Here is a 22662-nt window from a genome sequence, read left to right on the forward strand (position 1 = left end):
TTCTCCGCCAACTTCGATAGGGCATTCTCAACCGCACGAAGTCGAACTACCCCCGCCGAATTTTTATGCTGGAAAACTGGAGATCGTCCCTTTGACAGTATCAACACCACACGTCCAAGACACCAGATCAACCGTCAAGATGCCCCCGAAGAAGGCCGCCCGTCCCGCTCAGGAGAACATCTCCCTTGGCCCTCAGATCCGTGAGGGTGAGCTCGTTTTCGGCGGTAAGTTGCGAACTGCAATTGCGATTCTCCGACAGCGACATTTGGCCAAAATCGGAGGCTGACAATCAATTTAGTTGCTCGCATCTTCGCTTCCTTCAACGACACCTTCGTCCACGTCACCGATCTCAGGTTCGTAACCACTTGAAAGAAACAATTGCGACGAGAAATCGATTTTGGCGGATGGAATCGGCGGTATTCAGGGAGAGAGGAAGGAGTGGACTTGGCGAATTCCATGCCATATCCTGCGACACCTGGATCCCGGCTCCATCTCCCAGAATTTGAACTTGACCACGATAAGACAAACATTACGACGGTTCTGAGGCTAACATCCTGGGTGATTCCAGTGGCCGCGAGACCATCTGCCGTGTCACTGGTGGCATGAAGGTCAAGGCCGACCGTGACGAGTCCTCCCCCTACGCCGCTATGTTGGCTGCCCAGGACGTCGCTGCCCGCTGCAAGGAGCTCGGCATTACTGCCCTCCACATCAAGATCCGTGCCACTGGTGGTATGTGTTCCCCTTTTCACATTAAACACATGATTGATCCTAACAACTTCCATAGGTAACGGCACCAAGACCCCCGGCCCCGGTGCCCAGTCTGCTCTCCGTGCCCTTGCTCGCTCTGGCATGAAGATCGGCCGTATCGAGGACGTTACCCCCACTCCCTCCGACTCTACTCGTCGCAAGGGTGGTCGCCGTGGTCGTCGTCTCTGATTTATCAGAGAGTGGCTGCCTGGCTTCTGGGCGGAAAAGAAAAAACGGTTATCATCTGGTTTTCTCTGTGGCGTTGACAACTACGAGGAGAACGGCCTTCATTTGCCTGGTCTCCATATGATCTGGCTTGTCACATGTTGCTTTTGGCACAACTGCAGCAGATGAATATAGATGGGAGTCAAAAAACCCCCTTCGCTGCCACCGGCAGCTCAGATCGCAGCCTGGCTTTCGTGTGTGTTCAATGTGATCCTCTCCATGTATGCTTGTCTTTGTGAATCCAGTTGCGGGTCGTAGTTGTGTGGTCTGCTCCCAGGAACCCGGGAGTGCTTCTTGATTCATCAATACAACCTTACCCGTGAGGTGTTACTCGGTTGTCGTTCATCTTTGAATTGGCAGATAAATGCACATCAATATCAAGATCCAATTGAAAATGAACCTTGGCCTTCGGCCGCCATATAGCAATTTGGTGCATGCATCACGCATGGTCACCGTGTTGTTTGTCCAAACCAACTCAAAAAGAAGAGACTTGGTCATGCAAAAATGAGCATTCAACTAAACTCATAGTCAAAAAATACTGTCCCCCCCCCTTCACCACACTGAATATGTGGGGGAGGGGGACAGTATCTTTTGACCATCACTGTAGTCAGCCAAGGATATACACGATAGGTACTTCACACAAACGGTAGATGTTGGGTTGTTGGTCACAAGAATTAATGAGTGCTTCTCGCTTCAGCTCCTACATTGGCCAGAAAATCTGTTGCTCCTTACCCTTCTGTTCCATTTCCGATTGGGTCTGGCGAGTACTCACCATAACCACTACTCACACAGTTTTCCCTCATAATATCGTTTGAACTCGGCATATTTAATTGTACACCACACTCTTTCTGTCTGCTTCGTATTCTTGCTTGGCACCATTACTTAATCGCAATAGGTACATGATGAAAATGGAGCAAAGTTACCTAGGATTAAGCCGTCTTACGATTCATGTGCGGCACCCGTTCATGTAGGAAGAGGACAGACTTTTCACAAGGGCTTCTCCGTGGTCCTGGCCTTCTCTCTCCATGTCATGCTTGACACACACAGATCTTCAGCTTGCCTTATTACTAAAATCAGGCTGTACTCGAGTAATACAGATGTTTTCGCTCGGAGCGGCTGGCTATACAAAAGAGTCGCTTTTGTTCGAAATGCCTGATTGACAACTTGACAGTCGTTGACTGTGATGTATATCGTATATCCAAGTATTTCTACTTGGCTAAAAACCGAGATCTCACCATTGTCATGCTGGCATGTAAACTCATCAGATGCTGTCTTGTGTATGAGCTAAGCTGGGGGGTACTTGGCTCTGATAATGAAGCCTTTCAAACACTACTATTATCCCGAAATTTCGGTGTCTTGAGATTACCTAGAGTAATGACAAAGCGGCCCAATGCAGATCACCGCGCCTCATCATAAGTCGGTTGAATGTAATCGCTGATCCCGTGTGGCTCACCCAGAATAATGATCACGATTTTCCAACGGGCTCATCCTATACACAGCTACTACATAGATTAGTAGCCGTGGAACTAAGTCGCGTTCATACGAGAGATAGAGCAAACCTTTTCGTCAAAGATTACTCGTTTCGGGTTGGCTGTAGGAATACTCAGGTTGACATGGTGTACATTATACACAGGTTCAGACAATTTCCATATGATAAACTAACACATCATGAAGAAAATATCAAACGCGCAATTTTGAGTGAAGCTATGCCCGAACCAAAAACACAAATTAAACCGAGAGAACCTATGATTCTAGACTAAACTTCGCTGGGTCTAACCATGGGGCAACACATTCAAGGGGATAGCACCATTAGAAGACCTGGGGAATTGCTTTTTAGTCACACACCAAAGCCCAATGCAATAGCAAAACGAAAACCACCAATTTCCCTATTCCACGGAGCTTTAACCACGGACTGCATTACCCAGAGCACCACCGGTGAACTGTGTACCACCGGCCTGCCGTTGAGGGTTGCCGCCCGTCCTCGCGCCACCTCTGCCACCGCGCTGGCCACCACCACGTTGGCCACCGCCACGGTTGTCCTTCCTGGAGAAGGCGTTGGCGGAGCCCTGTGTCTTCTGCTCGAGCGTGCGCTCGTTGGTCTCAATAAGGGAGCTGGCCTTGTCGGAGAGAGTGAGAGCCAAGCTCTGGAGACGGCTGAGCTCAACACCCTTGCGGAAGATGACGGTCTCGGTGACCTGGTCAAGGGCAGCCGCGAGCTCCTCGTGGCTGATCATCTTGCTGACGACAGCAGAGACCTTGCGAGAGTCGAGCTCAAACATGGAGCTGAGGGTAGCAATGGCGAGAGTGTCGTAGAAAGGAGCATAGGTGAAGAGGTAGGTGCGGAGACCCTCCTCCTGGATCTGCTTGGCGAGCATAGTCTTGATACCCTCGGTGTTCGGCATCAAGTCCCAGATCTTGATGCTGTGAATGAAGTCGGTGGCCTTCTTCCACTCACCAGCAGCAAGGGCCTTGGAGGCCTGCATGACGTGATCCCTGGTGTTCTCCGGAGGCCCGGTAAAGATCTGGCGTTCATGGTACTCGAGCATACGGCGGTAGGTCTTGCTGATGATCCTCTTCTTGACATCGGGCGAAGAACCGGTCTGGGCGAGCAGAGGGATCTCGAGGAGCATGCTGCAGGTAAGGTAGACGCACTCGAGGAGCTCGAGGTTGATGTGCATGTGGAAGGGAAGCTGGCGCTGCTTCTCGAGGCGCTCCTGCTCAGGGGTGACCTGGCTGTAACGCTGGATCATGACACCCTGAGCAAGAAGCTCCTTTTGACGGCCACTGCCGCAGATCTCCTGGAGGGTGTTCTGCGCGTCGTAGACGAGACCCTTGCGGAAAGCGCAAAGGCCGACCTGAACGAGGGTGCGGTTGTAGAGAATCTGGGTGGCGATGTCGAAGTTGGCGATAGTTTCCTGAAGATGGGAGGTGAGCATCAGGTCGCGAGACTTGTAGTACTCATCGTGCAGAGCCAAGAAGTAGATCTGGCAAAGCATGGCACGGGCGCGGATGATGCCCTCGCTGTTCTCGAACAGGTAGTTAGAAAGGATGTTGATGAGCTTGCCAGCATCGCCGGATTGGCTGCGGGGGGTAATTTCGGAATCGGCCTCAGCAGAAACCTGCTTCCACGCGTTCTCCTCGAGGATCTTGACGACTTGGGCGGGCTGAAAGAAGATGATTAGCAAAGACGGCTGAGTATTCCAGCATTAGCTCTATACACACCTTGTAATAAACATGGTCCAGACGCCTCTGGATGATGCGGTTCAAGCTCTCCTGGGGGACCTCGAGGGAAACATCCTTGCGGAGGTGCTCGTAGTAAAGAAGACCACGGAAGATGGTGTTGTAAAGAGAGCCCTCATCGGTTAGCCTGTCGATGTACTCGGAGGTGTGAGGATCGATGGCTTGGAGGGAGCGGGTGAGCTCGTCATCGAGACGCTCAATGAGCGAGACAACGCTGCCGGGAACCTTGAGGTACTTCTCACCCTCGGGGATGGTGGGGAGCTTGTCATCATCATCCCACTCCTCAGCGCCCTCAACAACAACATGGTCCTTCTCCTTCTCGAGGATCTCCAAGAGAGAGGCAAGGTCACGCTCAGCGGCCTTCCACTGGTCCAAAGGCATCTGGGCGGCGCCACCAGCACCAAGATCGAAGCGGGCAGAAATAAGGGTCTGGAGGACACGGATCTTTTGGTAAGGGGTAATGGGGACGACCTTGTTGAGGGTCTCCATAACCTTGATCTGCTCGAGGCGGTCGGTGTTCTTCTTGCCGCGAGACTCGATAATGGCGCGGAGGTGCTTGAGGATGCTCTCGGGGGTGTACTGAACAACCTTGCCGCGCGAATCGACCGTGGAGAAGCCCTTGTCGTCCTCTTCCTGCTGCTCGGCGCTGACGACGGGAGCCTCGAACCGGACCTTGGAAACAACCTTGGGCGCGGCAACCTCATCATCCGACTCCATGAAAGCGTCCGCATCCTTCCTGTAGGCATCGATCTGGGTCTGGTACTCCTTGTTGTTCTTGCGGATGCGCTGCTTGACGGCGTTGAGACCACGGGCATTTGTCGCGTTCATTTTCTTGGGAGTGACCTTTTGCTTGGCGAGAGTCTCGTTCATGAAGTCCTCAAGATCGGCAATGGCCTTGATGTAGGACTTGGGCGCCTTGCTGCCATCTTGGAGCTTAACGACCTGACGGTTGAGCTTGTCGAATTCTAAAGCGGGGAGGGGAGTAAGCATCGGTGCAGGACATATCGAGGGCGTATACATGCATGAAGGATATACGAACCGTTGGCGATAAGACTCCAGTCGTTGATCTTCTGGCCGTTTTGGATCTGGCTGATGGTGGACTCGAGTTCGTCGAAGCGCTTGTCCTTGGCGCTCTTGACCTTGGTGGTGGCTTCATCGTCGCTCTGCTCTTCCTCCTCCTCCTCGGACTCGTCGTCGCTCTGCAAGAAACGGGAGGCACCCTTCTTCTTGGTTCCTTCTTCCTCGTCGCTGCTGGACTCCTCGTCGCTCTCCTCCTCGTCAGACTCCTCCTCAGACGAAGACTCGTCCTCGGCCTGAACCTTCTCCTCCTCCTCCTCCGAAGTGTAGACCTCCTCCTCCTCGGAGCTGCTGTCGGTGGAGCTGTCGTCACCGCCGCGGAAGAAACGAGACATGGTTGCGGTCTCTTTCGATGGACTCGGAATAAATATGCGGGTTCCGGGGGTATGGGCGCGAGGCAGAAGTCCGGGTTACCGGTATGGGTACTTGGAGTGGTGGACGGAAGTGGTGATGGTCCGGATGGTTGGCAAAGCAAAACCCGGCTGCGGCGAGGCGGACAGAGGGGTCAAAGAATTAATTTTCACTGAAAGGCCGTTTTGGTGGGGGCGATTTGGGGCTTAGCGAATCGAGCGGAGCTGTTTGGGCCTCGAGCGCTGTAATGATTGGGTATGACTTAATCCGAGCAAGGGGTGTGGGGGGAGAGGATACTTGCTCCGCGGGGGGGAGGCTGAACTTATGAGCTGAATGTACCTGCTTCCGCTTGGAGATCGCACGAGTCCCAGAAGATGAAGATAGGTAAGGTCTGAACCTTGCAGATGTTCGCATGAGGGAGCTGTCAGAGGGACGGGTTTTTGTGTGCACTTTGGCGAGCGGAGCGAGGGAACAATATCAAGCATTGCTTTGTCAGGCCTCACTATGAGATTCAACACTTGTCGTCTGGGTACTTGGGCGCAAACAGCCAGCCAGCTGATGCCCCACCTTCAAAGTATCAGCTACCTAAGCTGATATGTATCACTATACTCGGTTACATGCATCTGAGACGTGCTGTGAGCTTGTCAAGCCAGATCTACCACGTAACGGGGATTGCGTATCGAAAGTTACAGTACGTAACAGTGAGGAGACGTTTCGCCACGAAGTCGAGAACTCGTGCAGGCAACCAACCCCAGGCCCTCTTTCACTAACTGGAGTGGCGGGGACGCTACCTGGCTGCAGCTGCCAACAAGCACCTGCACAGCGAAGAATCCCGCTGCCAGGTTTCCCGTTTTGCGCGCCAGGACCTGGACCTCCCTCCCCGACCTCTGAACTTTATCGACCGCCCACGCAGCTGTCGCGAGGCTGTTCAAGTTTTTCGTAACGAGGCGAACCTGCCAACGTCAACGCCAGCATCCTGGCGCCACCAAACCACAACCATCACGAATACAACATCCACCTCTCCATCCTCAGCTTTATCGACCATCGCCGCGATTTGGTGCGAGGTCGACCTACGCCCATTTCCACCCAAAACCAATGGGAATCTAATATTTGCCAGTCCTTTTTTTCTTCCTCAGCGAGAACGGGCCTTGGAACGACGCACGCGCACTGCAAACCGCCATCGCGCGGACAGGCGACTTCACGGTATCCAGCCTTCTATCCATCTCGTCGCCAACGCCTACTGGTATACGCTTCTGACGAAGACGATTACAACGAAACAACCACATAAACGCCAACAAAGCTTCATCGAGCAGAAATCGAAAAATGTCCTATCCGCCACCACCACCTCCTCCCCCCGGCTGGGGCGCTCCTCCGCCGCCATCAGCACCCCCGCCGCCGCCGCCTCCGTCCTCTCTCCCACCTCCTCCTGCCCTCCCAGCACCGCCGCCGCCTGGGTTCTTTCCACCAACCGACCCCCATGTTGCCAAGTTCGCCCAGAAGAAGAAGGAATGGCTTCGCATGCAGAGGAATCGCTTCGGCGAGAAGAGGAAGGGCGGATTTGTTGAGACGGAAAAGGCCGACATGCCTCCAGAGCACTTGCGGAAGATCGTCAAGGATATTGGAGATGTCTCGCAGAAAAAGTACACCAGTGACAAGCGCAGCTATCTTGGGGCGCTCAAGTTCATGCCCCATGCTGTGCTGAAGCTGCTTGAGAACATGCCCATGCCTTGGGAGGCTGCCAGAGAGGTCAAGGTTCTTTATCACGTCAACGGCTGTCTGACCCTCGTGAATGAGATCCCGAGAGTCATTGAGCCCGTCTTCTTTGCACAGTGGGCCAGTATGTGGACGGTAATGCGCAAGGAAAAGAGCGACCGCCGGCTATTCAAGCGCATGCGATTTCCACCTTTCGACGACGAAGAACCGCCCCTGTCCTGGTCCGAGAACATCGAGGACGTCGAGCCACTTGAACCCATTCAGATGGAGTTGGATGAGGACGAAGAAGCGGCAATCTATGAGTGGTTCTATGACCACAAGCCGCTTCTCGACACGCCCCACGTCAACGGACCCAGTTACAAGAAGTGGAATCTCACCCTGCCGCAAATGGCGAGTTTATACCGTCTAAGCCGACCGCTGGTGTCTGAGGTTGTCGACAAGAACTACTACTACCTCTTTGAGCTCAAGAGTTTCCTCACAGCAAAGGCCCTGAATGCGGCTTTACCAGGCGGGCCTCGCTTCGAGCCACTTTACAAGGACATTGACCCCAATGATGAGGATTTTGGCGAGTTCAATGCTATGGATCGCATCATCTTCAGGAACCCTATCCGAACAGAGTGCCGTGTAGCTTACCCCCATCTTTATAATGCACTTCCGAGAAGCGTCCAGTTGTCAGTCCACTCATACCCGCAAGTTGTCTATACGCGCACAGAAGACTACAACCTTCCCGCTTTCTACTTTGACACGAGCATCAACCCGATTTCTTCGCGGGCTGTTGCCCCCAAGAACCTTACAGTCAGCCATGAAGATGAGCTCTTCGGACCTGGCAACATCGAGGAGCCGGAAGAGGACGCGTTTGAGCTGCCCGCTGGCGTCGAGTCTTTCATGGCCGAGGAATCGCTGTATACGGATGAGACGGCATCGGCCATCGAGCTTTGGTGGGCGCCGTTCCCCTTCGACCGCCGCTCTGGACGTACGGTTCGTGCCCAGGATGTACCTCTCGTAAAGCATTGGTACTTGGAGCACTGCCCGCCGAAGCAGCCCGTCAAGGTGCGCGTCTCGTACCAGAAGCTTCTCAAGAACTACGTCCTCAATGAGCTGCACAAGAAGCATCCAAAATCTCTTCAGAAGCAAAACTTGCTGCGGACTTTGAAACAGACAAAGTTCTTCCAGCAGACAACGATCGATTGGGTTGAAGCTGGCTTGCAAGTCTGCCGACAGGGCTTTAACATGCTCAACCTGCTTATCCACCGCAAGAACCTCACATATCTCCATTTGGACTACAACTTCAACCTGAAGCCCGTCAAGACGCTGACAACCAAGGAGCGAAAGAAGTCTAGATTCGGAAATGCCTTCCATCTTATGCGTGAAATTCTGCGCTTGACCAAGCTCATTGTCGATGCCCAGGTACAGTACCGTCTTGGCAACATTGACGCCTTCCAGCTTGCGGATGGTATCCTGTATGCCTTCAACCATGTCGGACAGTTGACCGGTATGTATCGTTACAAGTACAAGTTGATGCACCAGATCCGTTCCTGCAAGGATCTCAAGCATCTCATCTACTATCGCTTCAACGCCGGCCCGGTTGGTAAGGGTCCAGGCTGCGGTTTCTGGGCGCCGGCATGGCGTGTGTGGCTCTTCTTCATGCGCGGTATCATTCCCCTTCTTGAAAGATGGCTTGGCAACCTCCTTTCCCGTCAGTTCGAAGGTCGCCACAGCAAGGGAGTTGCCAAGACCGTTACCAAGCAGCGTGTTGAATCTCACTTCGATCTCGAGCTTCGTGCTTCCGTCATGGCTGATCTGCTGGACATGATGCCGGAAGGTATCAAGCAGAGCAAGGTCAACACGGTTCTTCAACATCTTTCTGAGGCCTGGAGATGCTGGAAGAGTAACATTCCTTGGAAGGTTCCTGGACTTCCTGCAGCTATTGAGAACATCATTCTGCGTTACGTCAAGTCCAAGGCCGATTGGTGGATTTCGGTTGCTCATTACAACCGTGAGCGTATTCGTCGGGGTGCCACCGTCGATAAGACCGTTGCCAAGAAGAACGTTGGCCGCCTAACGCGTCTGTGGCTCAAGGCCGAGCAAGAACGCCAGCACAACCACATGAAGGATGGTCCCTACGTCTCTTCTGAGGAGGCTGTTGCCATTTACACCACTACGGTGCACTGGCTTGAATCGAGAAAATTCTCTCCCATCCCCTTCCCCAGTGTGTCTTACAAGCATGACACCAAGATCCTTATCTTGGCGCTGGAGCGCCTGCGTGAGGCTTACTCGACCAAGGGAAGATTGAACCAGAGTCAGCGTGAGGAGTTGGCCTTGATTGAGCAGGCATATGACAGTCCAGGCACTACCCTCGAGCGTATCAAACGCTTCCTACTCACTCAAAGAGCTTTCAAGGAAGTCGGCATCGATATGAACGACAACTACAGCACCATCAACCCGGTCTACGATATTGAACCGATCGAGAAGATTAGCGATGCTTATCTCGACCAGTACTTGTGGTATCAAGCTGACCAGCGCCATCTGTTCCCCGCTTGGATTAAGCCTTCCGATTCGGAGGTGCCACCTTTGCTTGTGTACAAGTGGGCTCAAGGCATTAACAACCTCGACAGGGTTTGGGAGACCGCGAATGGCGAGTGCAATGTCATGATTGAGACGCAGCTCTCCAAGGTCTACGAGAAGATTGAGCTGACCTTGCTCAACTCGCTTCTTCGGTTGATTATGGACCACAACCTTGCGGACTACATCACGGCCAAGAATAACGTTACCCTAACTTACAAGGACATGAACCATGTCAACAGCTATGGTATGATTCGTGGCCTGCAGTTCTCAGCCTTCGTTTTCCAGTACTATGGTCTCATTCTCGATTTGCTGTTGCTTGGCCCGCAGCGTGCTAGCGAGATCGCCGGTCCTCCCCACGCACCCAATGACTTCCTCCAGTTCAAGGACCGGGAGACTGAAACAAGACACCCGATTCGGTTGTACACCAGGTACATCGACAAGATCTGGGTGTTCTTGAGGTTCACCGCGGATGAATCTCGCGACCTAATCCAGCGATTCTTGACAGAGCAGCCTGATCCCAACTTCGAGAACGTGATTGGTTACAAGAGCAAGAAGTGCTGGCCCAGAGATTCGCGTATGCGTCTCATGAGGCACGACGTCAACCTCGGCAGAGCTGTGTTCTGGGATCTCAAGAACCGCCTCCCAAGATCCGTGACGACGATTGAATGGGAAGACACCTTCGCCAGCGTGTATAGCAGGGATAACCCGAACCTCCTGTTCTCCATGTGCGGCTTCGAAGTGCGCATCTTGCCCAAGATCCGCAACCAGAACGATGAGTTCCCTGTGAAGGACAGTGTCTGGTCGCTAGTGGACAACACGACCAAGGAACGCACCGCTCACGCTTTCCTACAAGTCACCGAAGAGGACATTCAGAAATTCAATAACAGGATCCGTCAGATTCTCATGTCGTCTGGCTCGACTACATTCACCAAGATCGCTAACAAGTGGAACACGGCGTTGATTGCCCTCTTTACTTACTACCGCGAGGCTGCTGTTTCGACCGTGAACCTGCTTGACACGATTGTCAAGTGTGAAACCAAAATCCAGACTCGTGTCAAAATTGGTCTCAACTCCAAGATGCCTTCCCGTTTCCCTCCTGCCGTTTTCTACACTCCCAAGGAGCTTGGTGGCTTGGGTATGATTTCCGGATCACACATTCTTATCCCTACTAGCGACAAGCGCTGGTCTAAACAGACAGATCTCGGAGTTACTCATTACCGTGCGGGCATGTCGCACGATGAGGAAACGCTGATCCCCAACATCTTCCGCTACATCATCCCGTGGGAAGCTGAGTTCATCGACTCCCAGCGTGTGTGGACGGAATACTCGCAGAAGCGTCTTGAGGCCAACCAGCAGAACCGCAGATTGACCCTAGAGGATCTGGAGGACAGCTGGGATCGCGGCCTGCCCCGTATCAACACTCTTTTCCAAAAGGACCGTAGCACGTTAAGCTTCGACAAGGGTTTCCGTGCCCGTTCTGAGTTCAAGATCTATCAGTTGATGAAGAGCAATCCCTTCTGGTGGACAAGCCAGAGGCATGACGGTAAACTTTGGAACCTTAACGCATACCGTACCGATGTCATCCAGGCGCTTGGTGGTGTCGAAACCATCTTGGAGCATACCTTGTTCAAGGCAACTGGTTTCCCGTCTTGGGAAGGTCTCTTCTGGGAGAAGGCCAGTGGTTTCGAGGAGTCGATGAAGTTCAAGAAGTTGACAAATGCCCAGAGGAGCGGTAAGTTCAACACACCATTTCTCTACCATGAATTGATGATCATGTGCACGCACATATACTGACTCTTGAAATGCGCAGGTCTCAACCAGATTCCTAATCGTCGTTTCACGCTTTGGTGGTCACCTACCATCAACAGAGCCAATGTCTACGTTGGTTTCCAAGTGCAGTTGGATCTCACTGGTATCTTCTTGCACGGCAAGATTCCTACTCTCAAGATCTCCCTGATCCAGATCTTCCGAGCCCATTTGTGGCAGAAGATCCACGAGTCAGTGGTCATGGATCTTTGCCAGGTCTTCGATCAGGAGCTTGAGGCTCTAAGCATCGAATCGGTCCAAAAGGAAACCATTCATCCCAGAAAATCTTACAAGATGAACAGCTCCTGCGCGGATATCCAGCTCTTTGCCAGCCACAAATGGAACGTCACTCGCCCATCGCTCCTTTTCGATACCAAGGATGTCATCGAGTCTACTACGACAAACAAGTTCTGGATTGATGTTCAGCTTCGCTATGGTGACTACGACTCTCACGATATTGAGAGATACGTGAGGGCCAAGTATCTGGACTACACCACCGACAGCATGAGTCTTTACCCATCTCCTACCGGTCTCATGATCGGCATCGATCTGGCTTACAACTTGTACTCTGCCTACGGTCAATACTTCCCAGGCTTGAAGCTCTTGATCCAGCAGGCCATGGGCAAGATCATGAAGGCAAACCCTGCGCTCTACGTTCTTCGTGAGCGTATCCGCAAGGGTCTGCAGCTCTACGCCTCCGAGAGCAACCAGGAGTTCCTGAACTCGCAGAACTACTCGGAGCTGTTCAGCAACCAGACTCAGCTCTTTATCGATGATACTAACGTCTACCGTGTTACCATCCACAAGACCTTCGAAGGTAACTTGACGACCAAGCCGATCAACGGTGCCATCTTCATCTTCAACCCCCGTACCGGTCAGTTGTTCTTGAAGATTATTCACACCAGCGTTTGGGCGGGTCAAAAGCGTTTGGGACAGTTGGCCAAGTGGAAGACTGCCGAAGAAGTCGCAGCCCTTATCAGATCGCTACCCGTCGAAGAGCAGCCAAAGCAGCTTATCGTCACCAGAAAGGGTCTGTTGGATCCTTTGGAAGTCAATTTGCTTGATTTTCCCAACATCTCCATCCGCGCGTCCGAGTTGCAGCTTCCCTTCCAGGCCGCCATGAAGGTCGAAAAGCTGGGTGACATGATCTTGCGTGCCACCGAGCCGCAGATGGTTTTGTTCAATCTCTACGACGAGTGGCTGAAGAGCATCTCTTCCTACACTGCCTTCTCCCGTCTCATTCTCATCCTGCGTGCCCTGCACGTTAACCAGGATAAGACGAAGCTCATCTTGCGCCCCGACAAGACCGTCATCACGCAGGATCATCACATCTGGCCCTCGCTCTCCGATGAGGACTGGATCAAGGTTGAAACGCAGCTCCGCGACCTTATCCTCAACGACTACGGCAAGAAGAACAATGTCAACGTGTCCAGTTTGACTAGCAGTGAAGTCCGTGATATCATTCTTGGTATGGAGATCTCAGCCCCCTCGCTGCAGAGGCAGCAGGCCGCGGAGATTGAGAAGCAGCAGCAAGAGCAGCAGCAGCTCACCGCCGTCACTACCAAGACGCAGAACGTGCACGGCGAGGAGATCATTGTGACGACCACTTCGCAGTTCGAACAGCAGACGTTCGCCTCCAAGACCGAGTGGCGCACCAGAGCCATCGCCACCTCGAACTTACGCACCAGGGCTAACAACATGTACGTGTCGCCCGTGGATAGTGACCTGGACGACGTGACCTATGTCATGCCCAAGAACATCCTCAAGCGCTTCATCGCCATTGCCGATCTCCGTGTCCAAGTCGCCGGTTACCTCTACGGTGCCTCGCCCGCCGACAACGACCAGGTCAAGGAGATCAAGTGCATCGTCATGGTGCCTCAGATCGGTGGTCTGCGCAACGTTCAGCTGCCTCACCAGCTTCCCCAGCACGAGTACCTCAAGGACATGGAGCCACTCGGCATCATTCACACACAGTCGGGCAACGAGCTGCCGTACATGTCCGCCATGGACGTTACGGAGCACGCACGCCTGCTTGATGCCCACCCGAATTGGGACAAGCAAAACACACTTACCGTCGCCGTCTCCTTTACGCCCGGCAGCGTGTCGCTGTCGGCCTGGGCGCTCACGCCTCAGGGCTTTAAGTGGGGCGTGGAGAACAAGGACATAGCTAGCGACCAGCCGCAGGGGTTCACAACCAGCATGGGCGAAAAGCGCCAGCTCCTCCTCAGCGAGAAGTTCCGGGGCTTCTTCCTGGTGCCGGATGGCGGCAAGTGGAACTACAGCTTCATGGGCAGCGCGTTTGGAGGCCTGGAGAAAAAGCCGGTGCATGTCAAGCTGGATACGCCGCTGCCCTTTTACAGCGACCAGCACAGACCCATTCACTTCTCGAGCTTCAACGAGTTAGAGGATATCTGGGTTGATAGGCAGGATAACTTTGCCTAAAAGAGGCAGTACGGTGTGTGTATATGTGTGTGAGAGAAGGCGAGCATAAGAATGTGCTGGTTAAAGTTTATGACTAAAGAGCCGAGTGTATAACGAGAGTGTACCGTTTATTTATCATCCATGTTTTCGCACGGCGTTCTGCATTTGAGGCTAGGCCGTCTCACAAATATTTATTTAACACAAAAGCGTGTTTTACAGTCTACGACATGGATAAAGGCAGGATGTCGTCTGGTTTGGACTCGGCAATAGTGGTTAGTTTTTATAACAATGAGCATGTATTTTTTTTGGTACGCACCGTTTGTTGACATGTGGAATCTGTGGATATGCAGAGGTAGCAGTGTGACAACAGCTTCGACACGTGTGTGGGAGGTTACCCAAAACTTTTGGGACCCCCCATGTATCTGGACACGACGGGAACCCCAGGGAACGGTCAATGCAAGATAGCATCCCGTTCAGGTTTTCCCGAGCACCGGGAAGCGGAATAACCGTGCTGGAGATTCTTTCTGGGTACGTCATGTTGTTCCCCCACCAGACATGCTGGAGGCTAAACCATGTTACGCTATTCAAAGTGATGACGGTGTTGGCGAGAGATTACGCTTCATGCGTCTATGCTTTAGGCGACGTGGCTTGGGTTTATTGTCAAGCTAAGCGCGGACATATCTCCGAGGCTGGCGCGATGGTGTATTCGGATGGAGGGGTACCTCTAGGTAGGATGAAGCGTCGGGTCAAGCAAGGGACGTCACCTGGTAACATGGAAGGCAGATTAGCTATGAATAGTAAAGACAACATACCCTGTCTGCTTTCCAGATGTGGGATGTGGGAAGGGGATGGCATGGGATGGTATCGCCGGGAAGGAAGGTCATACTGGGAAGCGGATAAGCCGGGGGAGCTGGTCAAAAAACCCTGAGGTACCTCTGCTTCGGGATGAGATGGGATGGGATGGATCACGGATGGGGGTGTTGGCCTTGGACACACCTGGCCCAACTCGGAAAGTCCACATTCCCAAATCACGGGGGCCGATCAGAATGGGCCGACGCAGAGTCCCGACTTCCATGCATCGGTTTTTGCATTGAAAGAACGACAGACTAGCAACGGCTGCCAAGACTAGGCCTGACTATGTCTAGAAACGTCGTCCGTGATCCGAAATTGTCACGGCACATTCCAGCCTCATTCCAGCGGTCCCACCGGAGGCTGCGGAACTCCTTTGCTGTCTTGTCATCGGTCCTCAAGATTAAGCTTGCGATCGGTCCGGATGCCGGAGAAGAAACGGGTAACTTCCGCGCGGGAGGACCGGATAGTCCCGGATATCTCTCCGTGGCACATTTAGCCGTTGCTCGCTTCCCCACGATGTGGAAATACGTTATAACGGATGACAACCTAATCTAACCTTGGCCCACTTGGGTAGAGGTACCTCTAAGCCGCGGTTCTTGGCTCGACTGAGCAAAAGAAGTGGAGGCTGCGAAAAGGATTGTGAACTGACCACTTTAGTTTTGAAGACCCGGACATGGCCATTGCACAATGTCGGTCGTTCTCTGCACTACCTACGGTACCTACCTACCTACCTGCCTACCTACAACCTCTTGGGCCTACACGCATTAGCAAGTTCATGTTAATGCAGGTACGAGATGTCAATGCAGAATGGTATGATGTCTGCAACCCACCCCAAGCTACCCTTCCTTCCATTGGGCCTCCAGCTTAGCAGCCTCAGCTTGTCAAGTTTTATCTGGTGACTTTCGCTTGTCATGTTTGGAAGCATAATGGAAGCGCGAAGGAAGGCGTGGTATTGTATCGGTCCCGGATTAGCAGCTGTATCAATGCCGTTGTGTCGATCGTTTGAAACACGGTGGTGGTAGTGTTGTTGTTGTTGTTGTTGTTGTCATTTTGATGTGATCAATATAGCAACAGACGGTCATGTCCTGGTGATGGGTTGAGAGTTGGATGGTTAAGTTCCAGGTGAAGACGACGCCCGGTGACATTGTGCAGAGTCAGAGCGCTTTGGAGAGCTGGAATCGCACTGGGAGGGGCATCATGACTGAAAATTCACCCTGTTGAGACAATGACGCAGTTTCAAGGGGAAGGAGCTGTTCGGCTGCGACTGCGGCTGCGACTTTCATCCACATCGTTTGTGTGGCGGGGAGGGGGGTTAGTAGTTTGGTTGGTTTGCGCCTTTGGGAAGCAAGGAAAGAACTAGGTAGCTGAGATCAAAAACAGCATCGACGACGATCTTGGGAGCCCCTCGACACTTTCCCTGGTATTTTCCAGTTTGACGACACTAGGTGTAGGTGTCCAGTCACAGGGCACAACTGGTCAGAATCGAACGATGTGAAAATTCTTCAGTTCATTGAGTCCCTCTTCAGTTCCACACCAAGTACCACAACACAGCTCACTGAACCGAAGCATTGCGTGTTTTGTTGTGTTGTGTTGTGTTGTTTTGTTTATTTTTCCTTGTTCACAACTGCCCGAATATCTCCATAACCCCAGCCCAAGGTTTGTCACTAACAACAACATAGTCTCTACCCACCCATTCGAAACCTCTGGGCGTCAAGCTTTGTTAGCGACAGTCGCCAAGCTGGGAATAGTTCAGGTTGTATCGAAATGCCCTAGACCCTTGTGGTTCTCACCGCCGTCACCATTCTAGTTCTACCCTTCACCTTGCTTCACCGCATCATCACTACCACTACCACCACCATCACCACCAATTGCACGCTACCATCATGAACTTGCCCGCCTGTGACAACCACAGTCAAGTGCCCGGGCAACCGTCTTTGAACGCCGGAATATCAACGGCAGCGGCATCAGCCCATTGAGGGATCATCAATGTCCACGGCGATAGCTATCCTCTGACTGCCACTACACTCACTAGAATACACTAGTGGAGCTTACCCCGGTCTGCGCTAGAAGCAGCTTTGTCTCCTTCTAGAAAACTTCCGAAATCACGCCCATCCTGCCTTTGCGCGGAGCATAATGCAGCCTTTAATTGCAAGGTTTGAATGAAACACTTTTCCTTCATGCGCACATCTTGGCCACACTCCTTCGGTCTACATTCTACACCGTCCACTCCTTCACGGCATCTCCCCACGGCATGTCCCCCTCACTCCAACACCATCACAATACAACTGTCGTGCCGAGTATCGCTCTTTTCCGGCCTGCATACTGCTGCCTTGCCCTGTTCATTGCAGCTCTTCTCACTTCGGCCTTACTATGCTTAACAGGAAGCTGACAATTGTAATGGGCTATTTTGCGGCAGCTTCCAGCCTCGATTCGTCAGTCACATTGACACCCAACAAGCGCAATTTTGGAGTTGCCGAACGTCAACCTCTTCACCTGACCATATGGAAGACAATCATCGTCATGGCATAATTCAAGTGGTAGCCACGAAATTTTACCGTATCCGAACGGCATCTCCTCGCAAAGCCTAGCCCGAGACATCACGTCAAGGTGCGCGTCTGGCGCGTCTGGAACCCATCCATATGACCGTCATGATCGCATGCGGTGACCAGGCTCAGCAAGGTCACCGAGTGGACAGAACCTAGACCCGGTCTGCCAAAATATCTTCGTCTCCCAAATACTCTCGCTTCAATACCTGCCTTTGGCGGGCTAGTGCCTCTTTCCGGGATGAAGGTGTGCCTTCTCTCCCCCATGATGCGGCTACATTTCTGGCGGCAGCTTCGTCAAACCCTTCCCACTTTCACAGACGCCATATATCGACGGGCCGAACAGGCACAGACAGTACCTACCTTGGACTACTTGATACCCTGTCAAAACCATCCTGTTCAGTTTGAGGGCCCTGCCAGACCGCCTGCGGCAGCTCTCTGGTCTCTTTGGGATTGGGGTCACATCGGACATCTCAGATGATATGGTTCAGATTTCACGCGGGCAGGGTCACTGCATGGTATCCTCACTCTATAGCCTCTCTTTCGCCCCTGCTCGGCAATCCAGCATTCCTACCTTCATCACGGGTGGATGCTACCCCTTCTCCAAGGCGGCTTAACCCCCGGGACCCTATCGTATGTCAGGGCATCGATCTGTTTCCGGGCACCTGTTATAGCTCCCCCCGTCTTAATATCTTTCCCTTTTCAGAGACCATGGAATTTCCCACTCCTCAATGCCCTCTCCGCTTGCCACCTACGACACTCCACCACACCCAGAACTGGACATCCCCCCAGCAGCAGCCAAGGTATGCTGTCGCTATCATGTTCCTGCTTTAGTACTTCCGAGTGACTTCTTCTGGCTCTCCTGGAAAGGCCGGGTACCTTGCTTGACCGCACACTGTTCACTGCGGGGACTTACATCCACCTTCCTGGCTGTGTACGGAGATGGACTCGGCCAGATTGCCACCCCTCCCGGCAAGCTCCCCTCCCGCTCGCCATCGTCTGCCTGTCTCCCTCTGCCTTGCAAGTGTAAGACTCTCGTTACTGGCTTTCCTTGTGAGTCGGGTGCCGCTGCTGTCCTTGGTTGTCTGTCGAGAAGAACACTGCTACGAGCACCTCCTAATTCGCTTCTTGCCATGCTGCGGCCCAGCCGCATGGCAGGGCTTGTTTCATCCCATACATTGTCGAGCTTGATGTTTTGACTCTGTCTTTGCGTTTTCGAAGCTTCGTTTTCTTTGGATCGTCAAGTTCACTGAATATCTGAATCGAGTTAGAGCGCCGGGAATTTCTTGGACCTCGATAATTAGTCCTGCGGCAACCCTGTCCAGCAATCTGAGCTACGAGCTGTCATGCCCGCTCGGTGCATCACTACCTGAAGCCGGGGTTCTGTTCTATATCCGGAAGACAGTCCATGGCATAAGATCCTCAAATTATGCCACCGTCATCGGTCGTCGAACCCGACTTGAACTCCACATTTCAAGCTACAAATACGGCTCGTACTTATCGTTGCTTGTATGCTTATTCCTTGGATTAGTAGGCGGGTCAAATCCATATATCCACTCCGTCCCCGTCCCTCCAAGGCGGCTATCACTTGCTTCTCTGCTCAGTATCAAACACCACAAGATATATCACGGTCGCTACCCGCTGCTTCTTTTCCTCTGCTCTGATTCTACTTTGGCTTTATCGTTAAGTCCACCAACGAAGAAGAAACCGTTCGTTTTGGAAGCTAGGCTGAACTGGGAGGGTCGACAAACTACACACCAAGTACCAGTATCCACAGAAAACGGTCATACCAGCCAGTTTCAGCACGCAATGAGCTTACGAAGGAGGAATCGTTAAGAGTGCCGTCATTGTCCAGCCAGCCTATCCGAGAATCAACCTACCGTCTCGTACCTCTGAAAATCATATACCCCCACATCACCATCGGTCGCCTTTCTACCGCCACCGACTCGTTTGCGAAGACTTCGCTTGAATACATGTGCTCTGGGTTCATACCGACACCTGTCTCTTTTCAACTGAGCTCAAGTACCCCTCAAAAAATCAACTCGCAGCATCTGAGGCCCTCCTCAGATCAAATTATACGCCACTCTCGTTTCCAAAGTAGCCCTGCGGGGCTCAATCTTTCCAAATTCTCGCAATTCAGAGCCCGGCGACCAGCCAGAGCGGTCCGCTCTGGCGGACCTCATGCATAGCGGTCACGCTGGCGGGCAATTACCGAGTAGGTCCGGACTACCATGTCGACTATTCGTCACAGGAGCCGCATACGGCCGAGCAGAGCCAGGCTCCGCACTCCTATGAAGCGCACCACCACCGACCGTCTCTCCAACATGCCGGCCTGCCAAGCTTGCACGAGCCGCCCACTCACCAACCCCATCATGGCCTGTCCCAACATTATGCCCAAGCCCATCATCCTCTTCCGATCCTCACAGATCCGGGCCACATGGGCGGACATCCTGGCGCACGACACATGGGTCATTCCGGACCACCTCACTTTGGCGGACCGGGCCCTTCGCCACACACTGTAGTTGCGCCGCTTTACCCGCCTTTGACGCATAACCACGGACATGGCGGTGGGTTGAAACGACAACGGCCCGAAGATCTCGATCTCACAATGCCTGGAATCCCGAACCTTGAGCAAAATGACCTGGACTCCATGCAACATACATCGTTGGGAGCAGCCTACGCACAAGCAGCAGCGGCCCCGCCTCAGCATCATCATCACCGCCTACCAGACACCGGCCCCCCAAACAAGCTTTTAAGACGGGAAGGGGAAGGTAGCGGCGGTGGTGGAGCTCCCAGTGTAGTTGGACAAGCAGGAATGCCACCTCCAGCCCCGAGACCAAGAGGCCCCAAGCTCAAGTTTACGCCAGAGGACGACCAGCTGTTGATCGACCTGAAGGAAAACAAGAGCTTAACCTGGAAGCAGATTGCCGACTTTTTCCCTGGGCGATCTTCAGGAACTCTTCAGGTGCGATACTGTACAAAGTTGAAGGCGAAAACAACACAATGGACGGATGAAACGGTAAGTCTGATCAACCGTATCTCTTTCTACCAGATGAATGAATTAGCTGTCCACGTAACTTGCTTTCTGACTAATTCTTACATGCAGGACCAAAAGCTCAAGACGGCGCTGCAAGACTACGAAAACGAGAAGTGGAGGATTATTGCCAACAAAGTTGGGACAGGATTCACCCCAGTAGCATGTCGTGAGAGAGCGGCGGAGTTGATGGGAGAGGACTTATAGCAATCAATGTCCCCACCAGGAGTTTCGGCTTCTGTGTCTGGGGACACCGTCTATTCCTCACAACTCCAGTGAGCAGCACACCGCAGTGCACAAGATCTACCACGTCAATACCCCATGCGCAACGTCAAAAACTCGGCCAATATCCGATGACAATCGATTTGACGGGGTAAAGATTGAGTCAAACGCGGTCGAGTCGAATCAAACGAATACACCAACCGCGCGAAGCTTTCCGTTCGTGGAGAGCGAACGACCAAGTTAGTAGCCAATTTCGTGGCTACCAAAATTCAGAGACACTCAGGGATAGGAAGGTGCACAGGAGTTCTCTGTCGTCCTTACCCCCTCTCCCTGTTTATTTGCCCTTATTACTCCATTTCTTCTCTCTCTACCTTCTTTTAATATTTATTCTCTTGTTGGTTTGATTCATCATTTGTATCATCATTTGGGGAGATATCATTCTTTGAGAAGGCGGCATTATACACCTAGATACCCCATACACAACAAGTATTATATCTGACATTAACGTTTAGTAACCTTTTTTCCTTATTTCCTATTGCGGTGTGCTGGGTCTTGCGCTGGTGTTTTTTTTAGGTTTTCCATAGGAGGCGGCTTGATGAGATTGGAAAAGGATGACCATTACACAACGATACTCAGCCACTTCGCTACCATACAGGCTTTCACGACCGAAATGGATGATGACGATATACACAAGATTCAGATCGGTCTCCGACGTGCGGTCGTGGTGGAACAGGGCTTGATGGATGGTTTATACGTCTGTTGGTTCGAGAAAAGCCCACAACTCTGGCATTGATTTGGAGCCCAAGAGGAATTGGTGATCGATTCAGGCAAAGATTTCAAAGAGGCAATGGGATAGTTCCTTCGATGCCAGAGCGGGGGCAGGATTTGGGAGACAAGACTCGAAGAACAGCAATATGAACACCTGGGCGGGTCAATAGTTGGTTGCTTGGGCGGAACATGTCAGGAACAGAACCGGCAAACACTAGTCCGCTTGTCCCTTGGAGTTGGTTGGGTACTTCATTTCATGCAGGAAATTTGGTTGGGTTGCGGAAGGCTTTTTTTTTCGAGAGAGCGTGCATACCAACCACCATTACAAGCACACATCGTCGAACTTCAACCTATCTTTCCTTTGTCTATCACATTCCGCGATACCCAGCACAGTGCAGCACTCACTACGATACGTTTTCATATTTTCCCTATGTCGTTGTTTTTCAGAACACTAGCTGCTTCCCCTCACATAATTTGTATGTAGACCTTAGGGTTTTTTTTTTGGTCTCAGACCGTTGTGTTTAATGTTTAACTGGGCTGGTCTTTTCGATTTGTCCTCCACTTAGGCGAGCTCAATGTACTCTACGGTGTGGTTGGAATGGGGAACTACCTGAGGCATGCTGTGTCTCACCGCAGATACTCCAAGTGTAACACAATGATGCATCACACAGCGGGCTGTTGAGAGTGAAGGTGAAAATGAGGAAGACGCCAAGTGGACGCTATTCTCACGGTGCGTAACTGACCGTCCGCTGGGAAGATGGGATCCCAATCAACAATGGACATTGTGCGGTTGATTTCTTGGCTGCCGAACCTGTCACTTTGCCACCTTCCTATTCGGCGACGAGGCGTCTTGAAAAGCGTTGGATAAATGACTACATAGTAGACCGCTCTCTTGAACCACAAGATTGTGTCCATCTTAGCCGGTTCCAATGTCAGCCTGTTAGGTCTCTGGGCAGTGATGTCCCCTACCCAGCAAAACAGGAACGCGACTGTGAAAAATGGTCTGATATTTATTTCATTCTTGGAACTAAACACAGGCACCGTTACATCGCCCGTCGACGGGTGGCCCTAGTGTAGGTACGCTCGAGGTACGCTACC

The 22662-nt window shown here is 52.4% G+C and overlaps 4 protein-coding genes across 4 annotated transcripts; 3 read left to right on the forward strand and 1 right to left on the reverse strand.

Moving 5' to 3' along the window:
- Positions 1–67: 67 nt before the first annotated feature.
- NEUTE1DRAFT_116792 (40S ribosomal protein S14) lies at positions 68–1230 on the forward strand (the record flags this gene model as incomplete). The annotated part of the gene is made up of 4 exons (XM_009852216.1): positions 68–224; positions 299–353; positions 569–729; positions 785–1230. 4 exons carry the CDS (start codon positions 140–142, stop codon positions 934–936), a joined length of 453 nt encoding a protein of 150 aa, XP_009850518.1.
- A 1346-nt stretch (positions 1231–2576) lies between these two features.
- NEUTE1DRAFT_121824 (eukaryotic translation initiation factor 3) lies at positions 2577–5736 on the reverse strand (the record flags this gene model as incomplete). The annotated part of the gene is made up of 3 exons (XM_009852217.1): positions 2577–4136; positions 4195–5177; positions 5252–5736. 3 exons carry the CDS (start codon positions 5622–5624, stop codon positions 2874–2876), a joined length of 2619 nt encoding a protein of 872 aa, XP_009850519.1.
- A 1245-nt stretch (positions 5737–6981) lies between these two features.
- On the forward strand, positions 6982–14460 carry NEUTE1DRAFT_62227 (pre-mRNA processing splicing factor 8; the record flags this gene model as incomplete). The annotated part of the gene is made up of 2 exons (XM_009852218.1): positions 6982–11650; positions 11729–14460. The coding sequence occupies 2 exons, from the start codon at positions 7159–7161 to the stop codon at positions 14164–14166; spliced, it is 6930 nt and encodes a 2309-aa protein (XP_009850520.1).
- A 5399-nt stretch (positions 14461–19859) lies between these two features.
- NEUTE1DRAFT_80911 (uncharacterized protein) lies at positions 19860–20781 on the forward strand (the record flags this gene model as incomplete). Its single annotated transcript, XM_009852219.1, has 2 exons — positions 19860–20559; positions 20647–20781. 2 exons carry the CDS (start codon positions 19978–19980, stop codon positions 20779–20781), a joined length of 717 nt encoding a protein of 238 aa, XP_009850521.1.
- Positions 20782–22662: the final 1881 nt, after the last annotated feature.

The sequence above is a fragment of the Neurospora tetrasperma genome (assembly GCF_000213175.1).
Source record: "Neurospora tetrasperma FGSC 2508 unplaced genomic scaffold NEUTE1scaffold_3, whole genome shotgun sequence".
Classification (NCBI taxonomy): domain Eukaryota; kingdom Fungi; phylum Ascomycota; class Sordariomycetes; order Sordariales; family Sordariaceae; genus Neurospora; species Neurospora tetrasperma.